Here is a 17,782-nt window from a genome sequence, read left to right on the forward strand (position 1 = left end):
TACATTAAATAGGTCCAAATTTTTGAGCTTTCAATGGGACTGAGCAAACATTTCACAAAATTTAATATTCCTCAACACATCTGTGAGGTAGTTAAGTAAACAATACTATCCATTTTAATACATAGTTAACAGAAGAATGGTATATGACATACTCATACTTGTAACAAGAATAAACCAGAGACTTGGGGCCTCTAATTTTAATCCAAAGGAATGAAATTTAACCTTTTAATCCATATTATATCATTTAAAGTTCTGTTTTCTTTTTTTAACTAGCTTATTAGATATAGTGCCATCTTCCAAAGTTGGCACACTTTTCTTCAATAACATGGTAAAAAACTGGTCATGACCACTCAAACTAGGCCTCTGCCTCTAACCTTAATTAAAACAAAATTAAAACATTATCTTGTGAAAACTAAAATGGTACTTGACATTTTTATTTTAGACTGAAAAACAAAACAAGCAAACAAAACAAACTTGAAATAGGCTTGTCAAATGATGTAAATTCATCCTTTCCAGGGAAGCAGAAGGTAGACCCTACCACAAAGAAAAAATGCTTATTAGTTAATGGAGTTTAAATTTTAAAAGTGCAGTTAAATCTAAATTGTATGATACCAACTTATGAAATTAATTAGGTTTTATTCACTTCCCTGTGATAAAAAATAAAGATAATGAACTAATGTCCTCATAAAAATGTCACTCAAAATACAAAAAACTATAAATAATGACAGTTATCAGGTGTGTTCTTACTGGAAATTCTTAACCATATATTTGTTTCATTGAGTTAAAAAAAAAACCAAACTTCTCTTTAAGAGTAAGTCACGGCATTTCTATAACAAAGTAACGAAAGGCACAGCTAATGCAAGCGGACTTAAAACCCATTCAATTACAGGGTGAAAAAATACTTTGGTTCTTTAGGAAAAAAATTTGCGAAGCAAAAAATGTTTCAGTTAACAGTTGTTAAATTTCATAGCTGTACTTTAATGGTTACATGACAAAAACACTCCATCAGAACCAAACTATGTAAATAATTAATGAACATGCTTGAGAGAGTTTGTGCATTCAACATATCTGACAGAAAAACTATAGTTAAAAGCTAGGTAGAACAAACCGGTCTTTAAAAATATGAGTTCCTTTCCTTAAAAAAAAAAAAAAAAAATTACCAAGTCTACCAAGAAAATACAAAACATAAGGCTGTAAGTAAATAATAGTCGTGTTTAGGCTATTACAGTGCAGGTTATCCGCAAGGCCACATACATCCTGCTTCACTGCTGCTTGCATTCTGCTGGATTTTGTTCCTTCTGTTAAAGAAAACAACAAGTCAATCTATCTTCTACATGCTTCAGTGAATTTTTCAATAGTAGTCTACTCTCTCTCTAAATTATCACGGTATCTTACAATTCTGTCAAATTTTCTCCAAATATTAGCAAGTCACTGAAATGCTGATAAAGTCCAAATTTTACATTACTGAATGAACTCCCTAAAATAAGTAACAGCAAACTATACTATTAAATAAAATTACAAGGCAATTTATGTTAATTATATTACCAGCCACTTTTGCCTTTTTAAAGATGACAATTCTTTGAAGTACTAACTCTCATATTTAACTGTTATAAGTAATTCATACCTGTTAAATATCCTAACTGTAAATTACCCTCACTTGCTCATTAGGGTAAAATATCTTCCAGAAGAGATAAAGGCCTTTACTAACCCTGATACGAAAATTTCCTGGGAATAATACACTAGGACTCCAGTGTCTGGGAAACAGAAGTAGCTGGGAGAAGCTAACCAACAGCACTACTTCTTATGTTCCCAAGCACTCCCACATACAGATCTTTTAAAAATAGACCTTTCTTCATAAGCTTTCCTTTGGAGGAAAAACAACCTAAGAACAAAAGCAATAACTTAGTTTCTAAACTGTCAATAATGTCAACATAAAATAAAATCCTACGATTTACTTAGCACGAAACTCTGAAAAATATAAGGTTAGAAGCAAAATAGAATGTTTCTTAGAAAAGGTGCTTGAAATTATGTGCATTATTCAAGTGCCAGTGGGTACTGAAAAAAAAATCAGTATCCGTTAATGGGTTATTAAGGAATTTACTGGAGAAAAACTTTGGTTTTCATAAATACCAGTTACTTTTACCTGTGTTTCACTAACATTAAGTAACTCTAATTCTGCTCACCTTGGGGTCATAGTCTGGATCATTTTCCTCATCTCCTTCTTCTTCCCCTTCCTATATTAAAGTTCAAAATGCATCCATGAAGTAGGTACAGTAGGAAGAAATGTCTCATAATGTAGGGAGAATTTAATACAAATTACTCTATAAGTCAACAGATTTTCATGATTACAGTTTGGTGACAATGTAATTTAATTTGAAAGCTTCTAATACGAAAATTTCCCAACACAACTCGAGACATCCAGACAGCTTTTATTGAAAAGATTTACTGCAGCCAACGTTGAAAAAGTTTACTGCAGCTTTTGACTTCTTCAAAGAGCTGATAACCCTGCAGCAGAACAGAATTATTTGAAATAAAAAAAAAATGTTGCTGAGTTTTGCAATTTATTTATTGAAACCTCATACATACATTGCTTGGCTGTAGAATTCTAAAATCATACTTTTTTCCAAAAACATTTTTATCTCATTATCACAGAATAATGATTATATGCAAAGGAATACATAAGTCATTCAATATGCTTCTCAATGTGTGAAACAGAATTATTTGCTCATTTGGTAAACATTACCTCATCTGCTTCTTCACCTTCTTCATCATACTAAAAAAGGGAAAAAAGGATGAAGTTTGAGTGTAACACACCTTTGAGAATGGTACTAGTAACACTGACAGTTCTACTCATTAATATCTAAACGGATGGAAAATACTTTCCCTTAAGGTGACTGATTATAAATTATTACAAGGACATTAGCCTCAGTAGTCATTTAGCTCAGTGCTGTATCTAAACCTGACAGTTTTTTAAGATGAAGGCAGTACCATCATATGGATAGAGTATGATCAAATTATTACTGTAATATTACTTGTCTGTATTTACGTGTGAAACACATGCAATCAAAAAGGACTTAAAAGCCTATTCTAATGATTGTCATTTAAAGATACTGTAATCATCACTTCATATTCCCTTGGGTAAAACTATGCCTCCTAACAAATGTTATCAAGCACTGAAAAATTTTCTAGATTTCTTTTTTACATGGGCAGGCACCGGGAATCGAACCCGGGTCCTCTGGCATGGCAGGCGAGAACTCTGCCTGCTGAGCCATTGTGGCCCACCCTAGATTTCTTTTATGTGGCCAAAAAGGAAGATCATACATCAACAACACTAATCATACAATTTTGCCAATTCAGAATTCCTATTAGTAGAAAAATAAAAACGAAGGAAAATGAATCTAAAGATCCTAGGGAACCTGCCTGAAACAACTGAGGAAAGCTATCTATAGGACCATCAATTAGCCTAATTATTCTATGACTTGCTTTTTAAAAGAACATCTATCTATTCATTTAACCTTTCACCAATTTTGACTACTACACTCATCACCAAATTATTTCACTGCTGGATTCACATTCACTCACATCATCGTCATCATCTTCAATAGCTTCTCCAGTAAAGTATAACACTGATCTTGGGATTATACGCTCACGTAAAAAGTGACCAATTTCAAAGTCTGCAGCAAGGATAGCTTCAGCATCATCATCCTGTTTATTAGGAAAAACAAAACCACAAAATTTAAGAATAAATTTATTTAATTTGGCATATCTGTGATTCTTGGGTTCAAATCATATGCTAAAGAAGCTCTCAACTTCACATTTTATTCCATTTTAAAATGAGTTTGCATGTAAATGACCAAATAGTCACATACATTTCCTAGATATACAGATTTTTATTAAAAAGAAAAGCTAGCGTACTGGTACACATACTAAGAGAGAAATGTGAAATAAAAATAAAAATAAGCAAAACCCAGTTCTATACAGGCTTAAACTGTAAAATATAAAAGCAATTTTGTTAGAGGACTGTGACTTTCCTTTCAAAATACTAATTATAGAAAACTCCAATTAGAATAAATAAGTACTAAGAAAGAATCTTAGGCTTTTGTAAATTACAACAGATTAAGTATAATGGCAGTAAGACTACAGAGGATTACTTAGCACATATTCTAAAACAGAAAACCCAGTACCAAGCAGCTGTAGTTTTAAGACTACTTAATGTGGAATAAGGAGCTGAGTCCTCATTGATAGAAACAATGAACCACCTAATCTAGCAGTTCTTAAATATGGCAAACTATAGCACAGAAATGGTTCTAATGTTATTTGAATAGTCCAATTTTAACTTCTGTGATACTCAACAGTGAGTAAACACTCTGAATTTCATAAATATCCATTTTGATTTATCTTCATATAATCTACCCTAATAAAAACAAACGGATTCTGAACTCAAGAATTCCAAACACAGGTGAAGGTCTTCAACCCAGAACTACTAGATTTTTTTTGTTAGCAGCAATTAGTAGCAGAAAAACAAACAAAAAACACAAGAACTCCAACCCATCCATTGACATGAAAATGGTGAATTCTGTCATAATGCTCAGAAACAGTTAGCCAAATAAACACATACTGCTTTATCAATATTCCTACTTTATGTCCTATAAAGACACTTCGACTCAGTAATTACTCTTTTTAAACAGCAATACTTGACTTTTGCAGATCCAGTCTAAGTGTCAGCTAAGACCACTCTAATTTGAAAGTATTCAATCATTAATTTATAATTTCACATATGCACAAAACTACCTCAGTTAATTTAAATTGAAAAGCTTGAACCAAGGACCAAATTTAAAATATATCTGGCCTACCTTTCTGTGAGATCGTTCCTCAGCTCAGGCTATATGCCAGGCAAATTTCATAGTTCTTGGCTATATGGTACCTCATGAAACCATTATTTCCATTGTAATAACAAAAAGAAAGGGTTCTAATAGAATGTGGTTAGGAGTTTAGTAAATAGTACAAATGCCTCAATACATTTTTGTTCTGATAAGGAAGAAACCTTGTTTTGAAAAATTAAATCCTTCACAGAAATACTTCCAAGGCTCAAAAGAAAGGAAATCCTTTGCCTCAGTGCTTCTCAAAGGAGGCATTATTAGCATTTTACGTGGAACAATTTTTTTTTCAGATCCATAAAGGGCAGCCCCATGCACTGCAGGCCTCAAAGAACCATGTTAGTAACAACCATCCCCATTCTTGACTTCTGAAACCCAGTGCTTTAATTGCAAATAAAGTAAACAATATAATTAAATATGCAACTTACCAGATCTCCACTCTCAGGAACTGTAAAATTGAGAAAAGAAATTCAAATGAATAAGAAATCAAGCAAAGTTTATTATAAAATAACAATTAATACTCAAACAAAACTATATACCTTCAGGAGGGGCAAAAAAATTAAAGAAAGAGTCATTGGAGACGGTTTTAGTCACTGTACGAACTGTACCACGTCCCTTGTGTTTCTGTTTCTTCTTAATGGTTTTCAAAGTGACATTCTTTCCTTTTTTCCAATCTATCTGACACCTTCCGAAACAAAGGGAAACAAAGCTTCTTATAATTAAGCACACTGATTTTGTCAGGTGAGCAGAATGTTTTAAAATTAAATGCTGTATGTAGATCCCAAAATTTAGGGAAAGAGGGAGAAACTGGCTCACAGATGCTTTCTGTATTAGTGTAAAGGGAAAAATTTTATTTTGAAACAAACTTTTTCAACAAATATTACATTTACAATTAGCAATCTTACAGTATGATAAATTTAAATGTGCAGTTCTTTCTAGAAATACGTTTATATATTAGTCTTAAGAGCTAAAGCTCTTCTTGAAATGACAGGAGATAAACAAGATATGTATGCATATATGCAGCAAGCACACAACAGACTAGAAAATACCATGCATCACAAATAAGTAAAACAAAAGCAGATTTAACTATCTGTTCTAGTAAAATAAACTCACCCTGTACAACCCATAATTTCCGGTCCATCAAAAGAAAAGGGATCAGAATCATCTGGTTCTGACCTCATCCTATATGTCTTTGTCAACACTTCATTTGTGAAATACTCATTGGGTTCAAAGTGAAATTCTAAGACAAAACTCTAAGAAAGGAAAATAAAGATAGAAATTAGTTAAATAGCTACATCTCAATTTTTAATGCTTTAATAAATAAAAACCAATTCTATGACTTTTAAAATTCTAAATGAGAATGTTATTTCTATTCTGAAATACAATCGTGAAGAGGGGGTTAGACAAACCCTAAATCATGTAAAAAGAGCAAGGCCCACAAAATAAATAGAATAAAATTTAGTTCAATTTACAACTACTACTAAGTAACACATTTACATAATAAATAAACTGATCAAGTCACCCATTCCCACCCCTGACAAAGTGGGCTTTTAAATATCAGACTGCAGCCTAAGTTGACAGAGAAGAAACCTAACATTGCTGTGGGTAATACAAGAACTACGGCTTACAATAGCTTAATTCATAGTTAGAACTAACATCTTGTTTCATGTAATTTCCAGACACATGACTTTTAAGAGTGAAAAAATATTCACTTTAATCCAGCCGTAAAATAATCAAGGATTGACTTTATTTTGGAAATAGTTTATGTTCAGAGAAAGAATAGAGAAAAACTGCCTCCCAATTAGCAAATTCAAATATTATCAACATTGAAAGAGCACCAAGTATAAGGTTTAATTCCTTCCTACCCTGTCCCGAACCCCTGAATGTCACCTCTTTTTTAAGAGTTCCATTTATCTATCTGCAAGTATCAAATGTTACAAAACTAAAAACATTTTAAAGTTCTTTTACCATAGGCTGACCAGCATCTGAGAACTTCACTTTAATATCCTTCAAGTGCTTCAAAATAGGTTCATCATGTTCCTTTCAAATCAAGAAATATAATAAAAATGAGCATTATACTATTTTGGGGTTAGTGGTCTCTTAATAGGCAATAAACACTAGCTGATTAAGTGAAACATAGTATGTAGTTAAGTTTTAGTAAACTCTCCTGGTCATGGCTCATGTCAAAGACAGTTTAAACTGTGATTCCACTACCACTGGTAGAGAAAATGACTACATAGAGAACTGACAACTACATTATACTAGCTGAATGGGCCGAGAAGTGCAAAACCAAATCCAAATAAGGCATGCATGCTTGCTTTAAAAATGTTTCTTGACCATGAGTGCTGCCTTTTTCATCTGCTTTTTCCCCCCCTTTCCTTCTGTCTGACCTCTTTTCTATTTTCCTTAAGTAGAAACTAATAAGCATTCATGTGTCGATACTAGTCCTCCTTGCCCTTGTTAACTTCCAACAATTACTGACTGGGCATCAACGCAGATGGCAGTAGCTCAAGGAATGCTTCTTATTAGGACAGGCTTCCTGAATGTGGCATGTGGTTTCCCAGAGAAAGTGGCATTTAAGAGTTAAAGATCTCTAAAGTGTTCTTTTAAAATGCAAATATCCCTTGGGATAATCTGTAGCAGAATTACAAGGTCTTCTTGGGGAATACAATTGAAACTACAAGATTCTTTCCCTCATCCTACCTCCATTCTAAGTATGTAAATGAAACAACTATTTAGTAGTTCTCAGGATCATTTCATTATCTAATGTTAAAAATGAATTTTAATTTATTTGACTACCTTTTATGAATAGCAGTTTCAAAAGAATCAAAGCAATTTTCTCTAACAGTCAACAATGAAGTAGTCCGAAACTGTTGAAAGTAAGGAAAACTTTGTTTTTAAGAATAAGATTAGCATAGAGGCCTGAGATGGTCGGGCTAGCTGTCTGAGAGCGGGTTCCAGCCCATACAGAAGAGTAGAAGGAGCTCATTAAGAGGCAGTGACCCCAAGAGGAGTTCAGGAGTCACTGAATATTCAGCTCCAGACCAGTGAGATCCAGTTCATAAGTGCCTTTCCCCACAATGGAGGTGCATATAGGTGTAGAAATGTAAAACTGACTTCAGAGAAAAAAAATTCTGAAGAAATAGCATCTCATTCACTGTTACTGGGAAGAGTTAAAGGTGTTGATCCCCAGAAGTCCACAACTGAACATACTTGTGACCCTTAGAGCAGAAAAAAGATGCTCATTATATCAAAAAAGGCTTATGCTGGGATTCAGTTGAAAGATACCCATAAATAAAATACTGTCCTCAACTTGTTCAAAAACCTAGACCACTATGTGTAGCCCTGTTCCCAAACTGTCACAAAGGTCTAGTGATGTTGGAGCAGAGCTAAAGAAAGAAAGGTCCTTCGACTGTTCATCTTTGTGTCTGTACCCGGTATAGTGTCTGTCATGTGAGTTCCATAAATACTCATCGAAATGAGTTAAGACAAATTTAATCAATAGATCCTAGAGCCATATCATATACTTAATAAGAAATGGCATAAAGCTAAAATAAAAATATTTAAAAACATATTTAGATATACTGATGGGATGATTAAAGTAGGAATCTCTAGTTTTTGAAGGCATATATATCACTCATGAGCTGATGTCTAAGAGGGCAATCTTCCCACCCACCATTTTAGTATCATACAGAACTAGGCTGGAGGAACAGAGAACTGAACATGTGGGACTCTTAAAGTTATGCTCTTAAAGGAAAAGAAAAAAAATGGTAAATCAATTCCTTGAGTTCAATGTACCTGCTAATGTACTACTAGTAATGAGAGGAAGGGATAAGGTTATGTATGAGTTTTTTCTTTTTTCTTTCTTTTGTTGGAGAGATGCAAATGTTCAACAAGATGATCATGGTGATGAATATACAACTATGTGATGAGACTGTGAGCCACTGACTGTAACCATGTCAAGAAAGTCTGTTGGTCAAGAATGTTTGTATGGGGCGGGCCACAGTGGCTCAGCAGGTAAGAGTGCTTGCCTGCCATGCCCGAGGACCTGGGTTCGATTCCCGGTGCCTGCCCATGTGAAAAACAAAACAAAGAATGTTTGTATGTTTTTGTTTACAATAAAAACAAAACAAAACAAAAGAATAAGATTACCTGAACCATATCACTGAGCAAGTCAACATTTTTAAAAACAGTCAACCAAAATTCAGGAATTCCTTTGGGATCTTCTTTTTCTTCATCCTTTTTCTCCTCTTCAATCTTGGCCTTTTCCTTCAGTTCCTCCTTCATAGTTAATAGGATACAATATTGAGTATCTAAATTAGACTGCTTAATAATCTTGTATAAATTTCCTTAAGTCACATAACATGCAGCAGCAAAAATACAGAAACCAAAAAATCAACAATCGCCAATTATAACTCCGAGTCAAGAAAGTTTTAATCTAATTATGTAAAAACTGCTGTTCTTACTTCCATCAAAAACTTCTACTACACTACAAATTAGAGTTATAGGAAAAACAGCTTTAGGAAAAAAATCTGAAAAACTTCACGAGAAATAAAGACTGGCATAGTAAACAAGAAAAGCAAAATAAATATAGACTTCGTTTAATGCTACACAACCCTCATTATTCTTAAAATATTATATTCTTTATACCATCCTAGATTAAAATAGTAGGATCATGTAAGAGAAGCAGAATTGTGTAAAAGAGCACTGGAGTTGTGTCACAGATCTGTCACAGTTGTGGGTAAGTCACTTAACTTTAAGCCTCAACCTCAACTTGAAAAATGGGAACAATCTCTAAAAAATACTATAAAATGTAAGGGAAAAATGAGTGTGGGTACAAGCAGAACCACTGTGAAAAGCTGCTCATATGCACTCACCATTTATTTATCTACAATATTTCCTAAGTATAAAAATACACTAATTTTGTTATATTATCCCACCCATTACCTAATGCTATAATTTCTCATAAGGTTTCACAGTCTAAAAACTCACTAAAATAACCAAGTTGGTACTAACCGAAATCTCATCTTCCTCATCTGGTTTCCATTCACATTCTTCTTCCGTAGGTTCATAAATTGCATTGATGATCTCAAATCGCTAAAATGATTAAAGAAGCTTTAAAAAAACTAATGGTCTCTCTTACAGATTTTAGATGTAATTAACACATATTAAAACTTTAAGCACCATTACTGATAGTTTTCCTAAGTACCTCTAAAAACCTTTTCAGTGACTTAAATTAAAAAGCCTCACTATCTTTTAGAATTATAGATAAACGAAACAAAGTAGTCTAAAGTATTACCTTATCAAATAGAGGCTGATAGAGAACAGCATACTTTCTTTCAAGATCATGTACTTCCTCATAGAATTTGGCTTCTATCTGTGCACACTTAACTTGAAGGTTTTTAAGGGCATTCACTCGTCTTTTAACTACCCTAGGCAAGCTGAGAGATTAGAAAGTACCAGTTAGAAAGCAGAATAAAACACAAGTTACACCTCTTTTACCAAATTAAAGCATAAGTTAGTGAATGATAGGTCTTCTCATTTGAAGCATAAAAATACTCATTCATAAAGCATTTAAAATTCAAGACATAAATATACAACCCCCTTGGCTATAAAATATTTCAAAAATAGAACTGGCAAATTGATAAGAAAATGTTAATCATCATCACCAACCCCAAATCTTTAATTGTAACCAAGTTCAGTGTTGGACTTGTCAGTGCTGGCATCTCATCTATAAATGCAGTTTCTCTTATAAAGTTAAAAAGTCACAGACTGACGATTCTACCTTTGAGAAAAATAATCATCTGAAAACTTTTTTTAAATATATATACCTCATCTATCAGCTAATAAAGGGGTAAGGAGGTGATCATATGTATATTGCAAAAAAGGATAGTATCTCACACTATTATCTATTTTAGTTTCTATATTTAATCTGGAATTTGAAACTGTATTAAATAAGAATTTTATCAAGAGGGCACATTGGTTTTTTTGAAGTAACAGCTTTATTGAGTTATAATTCATATGCATACAATTTACCTATGGAACATGAACTTTTAAATAAGTTAAACATCTGGTTATGAGCCCCCTGAAGAATTAAAATCATGAATCCCTTTTCAACCCAAGAAAATGTTCACGCTCATAATTCATCTAAGCTTCAGAATATCTGTGAAACAGATCCAGAATCCAGGCTAAAAATTCCTGCCACAGATAAGATTTCTTACAATTGAAAGTAGAAAGTGTAATGGTTTGTTAAGGTCAACTAGCATTGGCTAGTACCTTCCACCCCTTCTCCACCCCCCCAAATCAATCCTAAAGAAACTTTAGAGCTGAGAAGGAAATGAATAAACCAGGCACACAAATACACGTACCTACACCCACATCCTATAAGCAACTTCTGTACAAGGCTGTCTTTAACTGCATAAGGTGAGCTGCAAACTGAGGTGGGGATGAACAGTATAGAAGAATAGAGGGCAAGTCAGAAAAAACCTTTTTTAAAACACTGCTCTTGCCTTGAAAACAATCACTGCATGATCTCCTTCACCTTTTGCAAAAGCCCAGGGCCAGATAACATGAAGGTAGGAGTAAGAGTTGATAAGAGCTGGATAGGTTCACAGCCCTCAAAAACACTTAATTCCTTTAGAGCCTCTTATCTAGATATAGTGAATCCAACCAAGGAAGAATGCCTCCCTCCTCCCCAAAGCTAAATAGAAAAAATTATTTCAGTGGAACTGGCAACAAATGAGTGAGTCTGAGGTGAATGGAGCTTTCCATCTTAGGCTCATCAGTCTCCTCTCTGTAGACCCTATGGGACTGTCAGAGACTAGAGCCTTACATTCATTATTTCTTCAATACTCATTACCAGAATGACTGAGATCCCCCTGAGTGCATGCATGAGCCGGATGAGTTCGAAGGTCAAAATATACATCATCTAAAGCAAAAACTCTTATTAGATGAAGAACTTAAAGCAGGCATGTAAATTATTTTTTAAAGATGAGAGAAGATACAGTATGAAACAAGACCAAGAAATCTAAATCAAAGTGAAAATATTAAGTATGGAAAACACAGTAGCTAAAATAACCAACAAACACCATAAACAGGATTGGATTCAGCTGAGGAACAAGTTCATAAGGTTTAAAAGCTGTCCCAGAAGGCAGAAGAAAAAAGACAGAAAAATAGCTAAGAGATATGGAATACCAGTAGAATACCAAAGAAAGGGGTAGAGGGGATCTGAAGAAATGAGAAGAGGTTTTCCAGAGTTAAACAAGTGAGAAAACTCTCACACTTTATACCTTAAACATGTTAGTGAGATTTGCAAATATCAAAGACAAAAAAAAAATTCTGAAGGTGTTCAGTGAAAGACCTATACAGGAATGAGAACCAGACTGATACCAGGCTTCAAAAGAAAACATATAGGGAAAATGCAGTGGAATTTTTAAGATATTTAAAATTTTTGAACTTACAACTTATTAAGGTATTAGTGGTCAAATATTTTTGCAAATGTTACCGCTGTCTTATAGGTGGAAAAAAGAAAGAGAAACAAACAAACAAAAAACACAGGAAAAAATACACTTATAAGCAATATATATTTCTTAAATATATAAATTTAAGAAATCAATAGAAGGATATAAAAGCTTAGTTAGGTTTTAGGGCAATCAACAAAAAAAAACAGAATGATAGAAGGCTATTTGATCTAGCCAATGGAAAGCAGAAAAGGGGAAAAAGAGAAGTACAATAACAAATAGGGAAAGATGGCAGCATTAAGGCCCAAAACAGTATAACTTTAAAAAAAATGCAAAGAGGTTAAACTTACTACTAAAAGAGCAAACACTCATACCAGTGAAGATACAAGGATGGAAGATATGTCGAGGGCAGTAAAATACATATAAATAAGAACCCAAAAGCCGGTTCTAAAAAAACAATGTTAAGATCAAGAAATCCCTGGTAAGACTAGAATGCAAAATATAGAATATAAGAAAACAATTAGACTTCTAAAATGCACACATGCATACATTTTTAGAAGACTATAAGACGCCAAATTGGCAGGAGAGAGAACATGAATAGACTACTAGTATGTAAAAAATGGTACATACTAGTACGTAGACAGCTAGTATATAAAAAAACGGTAGTCAAAACTTCCCAGGGCCTTTACTTCCTGAACTCCAAGGCTTAAGTGAATTTTTACAAGAGAGTTCTACCAATCATTTAGGAACTATTAATTCCTGTCATATATATACAAGTTGTTTCCAAAAAAGGACAAAAAGTAAATTCAGCCCTGTTCACCTCATGAGGCAGTTAAAATCCAAACTCCAAAACCAGTTAAAGATAGTTATCATCACCCCCCAAGAGTTTATATATATGCATACACAAATGCAAGTGTCCACCCATGTACATATACACACAGGAGTTCATTTCACCAATGAATGAGGATCCTAAATAAAATAACTACCAAACTCAGCAGTGTAACCACAATGCATTATGTTTAAGTTTATTCCTGGAATGCAAGGAATAGTTCAATATCAGAAACTACCAAAATATGTATTTAGTATCTAAACATTTTCAAGTAGAATATTCAAGACCATTTGAACTGACAGAGAAAATAAAGTCTGATTTTAAAAAATTATGAACAGGTACTGAATTTAATAATGTGAAACCACAAACCCAATTCCTCAAAGATGCTAATGTTTATAGTACTGAAAATCTTGGCTAATGCTAAATAAAGAAAAAATAGTGATGTAAGGTACGAGATAAGAGCTAAAACTGCCATCATTGCATCTTTTACCTAACGAGGAAAAGAGCAGAACAAATTACTACACTAAGACTATAGTAAGGTTACTAGATTCAAGATGGACATAAAGAAAAAAACAGCAGTTCTCTCTATAGGAACAACTAACCAGAAAACACACAAATAAAGAAAAAAAATCATTCAAAACAGCTACACAACTATAAGTAATTAACCAAGTATAGAATAGAAGATATGAATAAAACTTAAGACAGACTATGATCCAAATAAATGCAGAGATATGAGTAAGAATAATTATCTTTACCGTATTAATATATAAATTCAATGTCATCGCTATAAAAATTTCTATTGTCTTTTTTGAAGACCCCTGATAACCTATGTCAAAAGCATAACTGGAATAAAGGTCTACATATGGTATACAGTTAAGTCAACGTTAAAAGTGTGGGATGGAGGTGAGGTATTGTGAAAAGAGGAGACCTGTCCTATCAGATATATTAAGATATACTATAAAGTCATAGTAATAAGTGTGACGCTTCAAAAGAATAGACAAAAAACCCAATGAAACAGAAGAGAGTTGCTCAAAGACAAAATACAATTGTTTATAAAACTTGATATACAAAAAATGTGGTACCACAAATAGATAAGGGAAGATGGATTGTTTGGTTAAGTGTTATGACAACTAGATGCTTACCTACACCAAATACAAAGACCCAAATGTGAAAGGTAAAACTAGTTAATGAAACTCCAAAAACATAAGCCAGAGGAAAAAAATGTTATTACATAAAAATTAAGGGTTTCTGTCTAATGAAGGATGCTATGGATAATTAAGACATGACACAATAGATTATTTACAATGTCTAAATCTGATAAAGAATTGCAAAACAGGAAAAAGACAGTAATTTCTACAGAAAAATAGGCAAAGTACAAATGGGCAACTTAAAGGTCTCACAAGCATTATGAAGAGAAGTTCAAAACTCATTAGAAATCAGAAAATACAAATCAAACTGAATTCATACCCATTAGATGGATGGCCAACTACAGCTGGATGATGCCAACTGTTGGTAGCAATAGGATAAACATCCTTCATGCACTGGGCACAGCCATTCTGGAGAGGAAACTGGAAGTACTTATAGCTTCCATAACCTCTGTAACTTAGCAATTTCGCTGCTCAGTACATGCCCCAAAGAAATTTTTACCAGTTCCTTAACAGGATATGCACAAGGATGTCCACTGCAAAGAAATCTGTGGTGGAGGTTCAAGGAAATCTAGGTGTGTGTCCATCATAGGGAGAATAAATAAAATACGGTGAACATGCACCATAGTGAACTATGCAGCAGTTAGAAGCTATAGACTAGAGAGGCATATAGATAACAACATGGATGGATCTTAAAATCATTCATTTGAATAAAGAAAATTATAAGCAGAACAAGATATCTAGGCTATTATTTTTATCATTGATGAAACAAATAGAAGAAATTGGTATTTCTTCTAGTTCTGTGCATGTATTCAGACAAACTTCTAAACAAATTTTAAAGATCAGTTTTGGTTTTGGACTAGAACCAAAATAAACTTCAAGAGACCAAGTCTAAATTGGTAGTACTTAGCAAATTTTTAAACTCCCAATTCTACACTAGATACTAACAAACATTAACCTTCCAGTATTACATACCAAACTAAGCCTTACAAGGTCTTTAAAAAGATACACCTGCAATGCTGATTACAGAAGGATAAATTAGAACTATGGAAAATAAGAACTTGTACCTTTCAATGTATCCTGTTGGTGTTTCTACCAGACCATCAAGTCTTTCTTGAAGGGCTGCAAGAATCTGAGGATTTTGCATCATTTGAACAGTCAGCTGACGTGCTTTAAAAAAAGGGGGGAGGGGCATCGAAAGAAGGATTTTATGAAAATGAATTATGCTATTTTAATAGGACAATCCAATCATGAAGTTTTCCTGATTTGCTCACAATCACTGGTATGAGTAGAGATGGGCAACAAGCTAAAGAAAACATAATCTAGGAAAATCCAACGTTCAGGAAAAGCTGAGATTCCTCATCTCTAATGTACACCATTTCTCAGGGCCCTTGTCACAACCACTATGAACAATATCCTTTCCTCTTTCTAGTGTTTTGTGTTTTACCCACCTTGCATTTTGGATCAAAGCTTCAACCAGATGCCTATCAGAAAGCTGCAAATATAGTGAGCTTTAAGCCTGGGATAAAGACAGAGGAGTGAAGTGGACCTTAAGGTTTGTTTGATGCATGCATAATGTACTTATGTGTATATGAATAGAAAAAGCTTATAGTTGTGGTAGTTACTAAAGGTTGTAACTGAAGCCAAACAAAATTTTGATAAGATGGCTTCTAAAAATTATACTCAATCTAAATATAAGCTAAATACAGCAAAAAAGTGTTGCTATCTTCTCTTCAACAATACAATCACCCAAAACTGCCATAAATCCCCCACTCTGAAGGTCAATTCACTTGCAATTCAATTAATTCACTTCCATCCAATAAATTATTGGATGATATAGTTATGCTAAGCAACAAGTTTCAAAGTCCTCCCATACAATTAACTTCCATCTGGCTAAAAAACAAAAAGATGAATTATCTTGTAACTTAATATGCTCAGCCCTAACCCACAGGGCACAACACTAAAACAGCACAATTTCTCTTCCTTTCAATTATCTGCTAAAGTGAACTCTGGACAATTTTGCCTACATTTAATAAATGTCTTTTTGTTTGGAGTAGATTAAAAAAGACATGCATGAGCATATTTTCCACACTAAACATATTTTCAAATATAAACCTAAACCAGTCTTTTGTTTAGAGGCACCACCAAAACAACCCCACAACCACCTGTAACATTTCAAAATAAAAGGCAAAACTATCAGTAGCTGTTTGACGCAGCTATGCCATTTCACTTCTACAGGAGAGGGTACATGCAGAGATTTTTCATGGGTCACTATATACAAACCTTTCCTTACTACCTCTCTAGCTTTCATACATTCACACATACACACACACAAACACGCATGAACCATCACTGAACTAGAGGCTGGGACCAGTGAGTAAAGTAGAAAAAGGGTCCAAAAAAAGAATGGTACTTAATACTACCCGCTAAAGGACATGTGCCAGCAATCATTGGCTCCTGAAGTAATTTAAAATAATACCTTTGATTTTTGTTTCTTCACCAGTTTCTTCTTCTTCTACTTCTTCAACATCATCCAAATCTTGATCAAGTTCAGACTGTTCTTTGCTACAACATCATAGTATCACACCAAGGTTCAAATGTACCAATTTCCAAAAAATATATAGAAAAACTTAAATTCATTTTCTAGATTAATATGCCTCTTTCACAGACACACAATAGGAAATGTAAAAGGTAGCTCAGTTTTTCTTTTAACTTTATATGTAAACTAGTACAAACTGGAAGTATTTATACTTTGTTTTGGGCAGTAAGATAAACATAGCATAGAACTTTGAAGAAGCTTCCTCATAGAGTGGTAGTATCTGGTAAGCCTTTTGGAGCTTCTTCCCTCACTTTAACCCCTCCTACCTGTAAAATGGACGTAATAGCTAGAGCTTCAGCAGTCACCTGGGATCATGAGATATCCTAAAGAATGGAAGTCACCAACTAAGGATGAAGGAATTTTGATAAAACACAAGGAGCCTGGATCCTTGATGGTTGTGGAGCAACCATACCAACCTGTACTCAATACACCAGAATTTTCCTTTTTCTTTACTTCATAGTGGGGAAAGCAGAAGAGTAGTAAAAGTTAAGGAAAGACCTCTGAGTCTACTCCATGCTTAGAACAAAGCCTGATAAATGGCACCACTGAGAGGGGGTAAAATGTTTTAAAATGGCATCCTTTTCATTCCATCTTAAAGAATCACCAAAAAAATAGTTTTTGAACATGAGATCACAACTAGTAAAAAAATAAAAAAATTAAAAAAATAAGGATATCTAAGTCAATATACTGGGCCAATATCAATATCCAATTCCTTGTGATATTTTACATTTTAAAATTTGAATTAGACATTTAGTTACTTTCATATATATAAACAGCATTTGAAAAAGTAAATTTAGGGACAAACACCAACTAGTTAGTATAGAAAAGGTCAGTTGTATACTGCCAGCAAAATTTAAGTCCATGAAAACTAA

At 33.6% G+C, this 17,782-nt stretch overlaps 1 protein-coding gene across 7 annotated transcripts in view; it reads right to left on the reverse strand.

Moving 5' to 3' along the window:
* Positions 1-398: 398 nt before the first annotated feature.
* NAP1L1 (nucleosome assembly protein 1 like 1) overlaps positions 399-17,782 on the reverse strand; it is a 30,136-nt gene continuing 12,752 nt past the window's right edge. For 2 of the 7 annotated variants that reach the window (XM_077111474.1, XM_077111477.1), the window contains exons 3-15: positions 16,791-16,876; positions 15,379-15,481; positions 10,177-10,318; positions 9,894-9,974; positions 9,030-9,158; positions 6,846-6,917; positions 5,991-6,130; positions 5,417-5,562; positions 5,306-5,325; positions 3,583-3,705; positions 2,744-2,773; positions 2,184-2,234; positions 399-1,298 (exon numbers count right to left, since the gene is read on the reverse strand). In XM_077111474.1, the coding sequence (XP_076967589.1) occupies positions 1,263-1,298; positions 2,184-2,234; positions 2,744-2,773; positions 3,583-3,705; positions 5,306-5,325; positions 5,417-5,562; positions 5,991-6,130; positions 6,846-6,917; positions 9,030-9,158; positions 9,894-9,974; positions 10,177-10,318; positions 15,379-15,481; positions 16,791-16,876 (1,159 nt within the window). In that variant the 3' untranslated portion in view covers positions 399-1,262. Of the gene's footprint in view, positions 1,299-2,183; positions 2,506-2,743; positions 2,774-3,582; positions 3,706-5,305; positions 5,326-5,416; positions 5,563-5,990; positions 6,131-6,845; positions 6,918-9,029; positions 9,159-9,893; positions 9,975-10,176; positions 10,319-15,378; positions 15,482-16,790; positions 16,877-17,782 lie in introns of all 7 variants that reach the window. The other 5 variants (XM_077111478.1, XM_077111479.1, XM_077111476.1 and 2 more) reach the window with 4 other exon arrangements.

This window comes from Tamandua tetradactyla, chromosome 7 (assembly GCF_023851605.1).
Source record: "Tamandua tetradactyla isolate mTamTet1 chromosome 7, mTamTet1.pri, whole genome shotgun sequence".
NCBI classification, from domain to species: domain Eukaryota; kingdom Metazoa; phylum Chordata; class Mammalia; order Pilosa; family Myrmecophagidae; genus Tamandua; species Tamandua tetradactyla.